The 6,097-nt window shown below is 21.9% G+C and overlaps 3 protein-coding genes across 3 annotated transcripts; 1 reads left to right on the forward strand and 2 right to left on the reverse strand.

Moving 5' to 3' along the window:
- Positions 1 to 433: 433 nt before the first annotated feature.
- Positions 434 to 1,299, forward strand: DICPUDRAFT_154133 (uncharacterized protein; the record flags this gene model as incomplete). Its single annotated transcript, XM_003289674.1, has 2 exons — positions 434 to 726; positions 834 to 1,299. 2 exons carry the CDS (start codon positions 434 to 436, stop codon positions 1,297 to 1,299), a joined length of 759 nt encoding a protein of 252 aa, XP_003289722.1.
- Positions 1,300 to 1,404: 105 nt separating this feature from the next.
- Positions 1,405 to 3,173, reverse strand: DICPUDRAFT_48789 (uncharacterized protein). The gene is made up of 5 exons (XM_003289677.1): positions 3,039 to 3,173; positions 2,747 to 2,921; positions 2,370 to 2,663; positions 2,050 to 2,299; positions 1,405 to 1,973 (listed from the first exon to the last, which is right to left on the reverse strand). Exons 1-5 carry the CDS (start codon positions 3,144 to 3,146, stop codon positions 1,466 to 1,468), a joined length of 1,335 nt encoding a protein of 444 aa, XP_003289725.1. The 5' UTR covers positions 3,147 to 3,173; the 3' UTR covers positions 1,405 to 1,465.
- Positions 3,174 to 3,425: 252 nt separating this feature from the next.
- Positions 3,426 to 5,172, reverse strand: DICPUDRAFT_154135 (uncharacterized protein; the record flags this gene model as incomplete). Its single annotated transcript, XM_003289678.1, has 4 exons — positions 3,426 to 3,723; positions 3,799 to 4,536; positions 4,601 to 4,824; positions 4,888 to 5,172. 4 exons carry the CDS (start codon positions 5,170 to 5,172, stop codon positions 3,426 to 3,428), a joined length of 1,545 nt encoding a protein of 514 aa, XP_003289726.1.
- Between the last annotated feature and the right edge of the window lie 925 nt (positions 5,173 to 6,097).

Genomic DNA, 6,097 nt, shown 5'->3' on the forward strand with positions numbered 1-6,097 from the left:
AAATAGATTTTTAATTTCAAAATAAATAAAATTAATATGAAATTAAATAAATATATTTAAATATATTAAAATTTAATAATATAATATAATAATATGTATTATAATAATAAATGATATTTAAATTGGGTATACTACCTAATTAGGATATATCCAATATAAACAAAAATTAAATCATTTAGTGAGAGTACTTCATATCTTATAAATCACAAAACACAACCCTTCAACATCATATAAATATTCTTTTTAAGGAAAACTCTATTTCGTCCAATTATTTAATTGGAAAATAATTTCCATTTATGATATTATAAATAAAAACAATTTTGAAAATAAAAAAATTAAAAAAAATAAAATTCAAAAAATTAATTATTTTTTTTTATTTTTTTTTTTTTTTCATTTTTTTTAAATTTCATATGTTTTAATTATATCATATACAATGAATAGAATTATAACCATTAACTCAGCTATTAAAAATATAAACATTTTACAAACTATAGCAAGAACCAAAAATTATAATTTCAGTATAAATAAAATCACTAATAATAATCACCAAAGATTTTACACAACCAAAGCAGACGATAACCATGCATCAAATATTATAAATAAACTTAAACAAAGCCCCTGTTGGTCATGCAATGAGCATATTGAAAAAAAAAAAGTATTTTGCCCAATGTGTAATAAAGTTCAAAAACCAGATTCATCAGTTGATATATTTTTTTTATTTGATATGTATGTATCTCAATAGACACCATATAGTAGATGTCTATTGTTTATTAATATCATCACCAAAAACCAAATATACTAATTTTTTTTATAAATTTATATACAATATACAGTAAACCTCATTTTAAAATTGATTTAAAAGATTTATCACATAGATTTAAAAGTTTACAAAAACTATTACATCCAGATTTATTTGAACAAAAAAATGAAAAAGAAAAAGCTTTATCTAAAGAAATTTCAACATCAATTAATACAGCATATAATATTTTAAAATCACCATTTTTAAGAGCAGAGTATATATTAAATCAAAAAGGGTATGACCTCTCCAGCGTTGGTGATGTCGATCCCGAAGTTTTAATGGAGGTTTTAGAAATTAGAGAAGCAATTGATGAAGGTACAGACGAAGAGATCACCAAAATTGGCAACGAAAATCGTGAAAAGATTAATGAAGTATCAAAAGAATTGGAATCATTATTTGAAAAGAAAGATTATCAAGAGGCTTTAAAGAGAACTGTTTATTTACGTTATTTAACAAGAATCCAAGAAGAAATTCATAAAAAATTAGAATTTCATATTTAAATAAAATAACAATAATAAACAACAACAACATGTATAAACTAAATGATAAATAAATACTATTATTTAAATAACAAAAACATAGTTATATACTATTTTTTTTTTTAAAATTAATTTTTATTTTTACTTTTTTTTTTTTTTTTTTTTTCTATCTATTTGTTGTTTTAATTTATGGACATTTCTTTTCAACTAATGGACGACCATATTCTTCCCATTCTGATTTACTCATCCACATTTGTTGGAATGTACCAAGTGATCCAAGAATAGATCCACCAATCCAAACTGAATTCTTTTTCTCTGTTTGATTTGAAACGATTTTAGCTTTATTGTATGAAATTTCTGAAATATCTCTAACTAATCTATCTTGGAAGCCAGTGAATAATGTATTACCACCAGTAAGAATAAGATTACTAATTAATTCTTTACGGATATCGGTATCACTCTTTTCAAGTGATTCAATAATCATTTTAGCTAAACCTTGATATTGTTGTGGTGTTGAATTTGTGGTGGTTGTATCTGTACCATTAAGTGCAGCAGCGGCTGATGATGATGCAGCTAAAAGTTGTTCATTTAATGGTGCTGGATTAAATAATAATTCTGGGATTTGGAATCTATCTGACCCAATTTCTAATAAATTTCCATCTGGTAATTCATATGGTACTTGAGCTATATTAATTCTATAGAAGTAATTAAATAATAAAAAAAATCAATACTATTATACTAATATCTAAATTAAATGTAATGACTATTTACTCTTCACCTAAATCACGATCGGCAACTCTACATGAGGTTTCTTTTATATCTCTAACAGTTTCTAATGTAACATATCTTTTATAAGATTCTGTAAGTGTTGGAATATTATATGGTGTAATACTAAATTCGCCAGCTTTAATCTCAACCTTTTTAATTAAGTTGATTGGATTGATTGTAATGTTTTTGCTTGATAAAACTTTATAATACTCTTCTGTTAATTTATTACCTGCTAAATTTGATTTTACAATACCTATAATTTAAAAAAGATTAACATATTTTCCTTTTCAATTAAGTATGTATATTTCTATTCATAATCTTACCATTTTTAACTACATAACCTTCAAATACTGGTGTAATTGATGTCATGCCACCACCAGAATCCAAAACTAATGAAGTTGATTTAGAGCTTGAAAATGAAGATAAAACAGCATTCTTTGAAATGAATAATGCTGGTGTGTGATACTTTTCAAACATTATTTCTGAAACTTTTTCTCTAATTACTCTGGTATTAAAAGATGGTTCAGCTAATAAAATTGGATGATCCATTGGATTGATATGTAATCTTTCATAAAATGTGTGATTCCAAATTTGTTCCATTGCATCCCAATTTTTAACTATAGTAATAATCAAATTAATGAGTTGTTAATATATTAATTATTTATTTATTATTTATTATTATTTATTATTGAAACTTTACTTAAACCATCTGATAAAGGATTAATAACCTCCATGTGTGGTCTTCTATATGTAATTGCATTTGTTCCTGTATAATAAGTTTTTTTAACTTGGTCTATATCTTCTTTTTCCCCAATTTCTGATTCTGAGATTCCAACAACTGAATCATCTCCATTTTTATATACAACACCTATATCCTTTATAAATTTAAATATAAATTAGATTATGAAAATATGTTTTAAAAAAAATTATGAACCCACAAATAACTGTAAAAAAAAAAAAAAAACTCCAAATAAAAATTAAATGAAACCTACACTTGGGAAAACAGCTTTGGGTGAGTCTTCACCAGCATAGCCGCCTTTAGTTGAGAATGTTCCAACGTCCAATACTATGGCGCTAACATCATCTCCACCTCCATACATCTTTTATTTGATTTATCTTGATTTATAAAAAATAATATTAAAAAAAAATTGAATTTAATTTTTGAAAATTTAAAAAAAAATTAAAAAATTTTGAAAAATTTATAAAAAAAAAAAAATAAAAAATATAAAAAAAAATAAAGCCGCCTTTATTAATACAAATAATTTTAAATTTTTTATTTATTTTTTCCTTTTTTTATTTTTTTTTATTATTTTTATTTTCTTTCTAATTTATTGATTAAATTTTTAATATTATTATTATTGTTACTATTATTATTATTTTTAAAAATCTGAAATATCATCATCATTATCATAATCGCTATCATTTTCATAGCCATCACTTATAATTGATGATGTAATTAATGGTGTATTTAGTCCATCCTCATAATAAGAGTTGATACTCTTTTTATTATTGGTAAAATCACCAATATCATCGTTATTATATTTTAATATTCCATAACCATCATTTGATTTTTTGGGTATTGATGAATTTGAATATACAATTAATGATGTAATAAATGAAATTGATAATAACAAACCAATTAAAACGTATAATAATGACAATATAAATGATGAATTGCTAAAAAAAAAAATTAAAAAAATTAATATCCTAATTATTATAAATATGAAAGAGTTATCTATTATAATACTTTACATTATATCAATACAAATTAAATTTTGAGTTGATTTAAAAGTATTTGAAGTTATATTACAATTCAACATATCTTTAGAATCTCTTGATAAATCATACAATCCTTGAATTCTATCTTCTAATCTGTGAATTGTTGAGTTTGAGAAATGATATTTTTTTGCCCTCTGTAATGACACTTCTAAGGAGTTAATCTTTTGGTCTATCAAACTATCTCCTCCCTTGCATCTATCGGCATCGGTGCAATTTAAAAAGAAATATACATATGGACTAATATTGTTGGGTGCATAACTTTCTATTATTTGATCCATTTGTGGACAGATATCTGATATCATCACACCCATTGGACGATGAGTTCCCGGTACTACCCATACTCTGCACAGTACCATTAATCCAAGGCCAATAAATAGGGCTAATGCTATTTTAAACCTAATTATAATCGATAACAATCCTAATGATAATAGTGCGAATAGAACCATTGATGAAATAAATATAAACTCATATCTATAGTATTCATATTTGTGTATTTTCTCTTTTGTCTCTGTTGTTATGTTTAATATCCTTTTGGTTGTTGACACTATTTCAATTGCATCATATGGAATATAGGTAACGGGTCTACATTCTTTTAATACTTTTTCTTCAATATCTACCCTATTTGATAAATGTGATTCTAAATTATCAATTGATAGTAATACTGCACTATCTAAATCTTGATTAACAAATAATGAAACAATTAAACATGAGCTAAAAAAAAAAAAGAATGAGGATTTAAATCTTTTAATTAAATATATTCTAAAGCTATATTTACCAAACTGTAACTAACAATATTATAGTTGTGGTGGTGGAGAAAATACATTTAAAAGTGGACCTTTGTGATTTTTTGTGATATTTAATTAATTTATATCTATATTGTGATTTTTTTCTGCAATAGTCCCTAGCTTTAATTATAATGATAGCTAAAACACTTGAAATTATAACGATTATAGTTAAAATAACTAATATACCAAATGGAAATCCTGTTAATATAATTGACTATGAAAAAAATTATTAATAAATATTCTATAATGTTATTTTTCTGTTAAATTTTTATTTTACCTCAATATATGACTCATTTTTTGGATTGAATGTGTTATTTATTCTTGAAAATGTGAAATCGAATCTTGGAAATTTAGAATAAAAATTTATAACCTTTTGTGATAGCTCTAAAGATGACAGCGATGAGATTGTTGGATTTATATCATATATTTTTTCCTGGCTATTGGTACTACTGCTATTACCATTTATAACTTCACTAATATTATTGTCTTCTAAACTATATGATTGATTTATTAGAAATATTGATATAATAAAGATAATAAAAAAATAATTTATTATCTTCATTCTTTTTTTTTTTTTAAAGTTCTAAAAAAAAAAAAGTATAAATAAATAACTAATAATATTAGCTATCTTTTTATATCTAATTATTACTATTATTATTTAATTAGAAAAAAAAAAATTATTATTTATGTGAGCTATTTTGAAAAAAGAAAAAAAAAAATAAAAAACTTAAAAAAAAAATTTGTTTATTTATTTTTATTTATATGCATTATCTGTGTATTTTCGAAATAAAAAAATTAATAAATAGAAAATAAAAATGGATAAATATAAATAAACAATGCTATATATATAATATATATGTATATAATTAAAATATATAAAAAACACACTCCCTCTCTAACACACACTCACCCACTTTTTTTTTGTTTTTTTATTATATTTTCATTATTTTACCCAATTATATTATTTTTTTCATTTAATTTTTTATTTTTTTTATATTTTTTTTTTTAAATTATTATAATTAAATTCACACTTTAATATAATAAAACAAAAAAATAAAAATTATAATAGGGGGAAAGCGGTATCTAATTTTGAATATTAAAAAATGTTTAAAAGTAGAAATAACCATTTAAGATCTGCAAAAATACAACGGTTATAATATTTTTTAAAATATATAAAATAGTAGTAAAAATAAAAAAAACAGTAAATCAATATAGTATTATCTAAAACAAAAGATTTATTTATGATGTATGCATGTAATTTTTATATAATATTAGATTTGATCGAAAAAAAAAAAGGGTAGAATAAATAGAAAAAATAATAAAAAAATAGAAAAAAATAGAAAAAAATAGAAAAGATAGATAAATCAAATCCAAAAAATGTATATTAATAATTTTGGTAAAGTTTAATATTATTTCAATATTATTTATAATAAAAAAAATAAAAAAAAAAATAAAAAAAAAAAATAAAAAAATTTTGAATTTTTTTT

The sequence above is a fragment of the Dictyostelium purpureum genome, assembly GCF_000190715.1.
Source record: "Dictyostelium purpureum unplaced genomic scaffold DICPUscaffold_187, whole genome shotgun sequence".
NCBI classification, from domain to species: domain Eukaryota; phylum Evosea; class Eumycetozoa; order Dictyosteliales; family Dictyosteliaceae; genus Dictyostelium; species Dictyostelium purpureum.

Excerpts from the sequence above, each read along its gene's own strand:
- DICPUDRAFT_48789 (XM_003289677.1), bottom strand. The coding sequence starts at position 3,146 with ATGTATGGAGGTGGAGATGATGTTAGCGCCATAGTATTGGACGTTGGA. Across the intron at positions 2,664-2,746 it reads TCCTTTATCAGATGGTTTAA|TTAAAAATTGGGATGCAATG; the intron begins GTAAAGTTTCAA and ends TTATTACTATAG. Across the intron at positions 2,300-2,369 it reads AGGTTATGTAGTTAAAAATG|GTATTGTAAAATCAAATTTA; the intron begins GTAAGATTATGA and ends TTTAAATTATAG.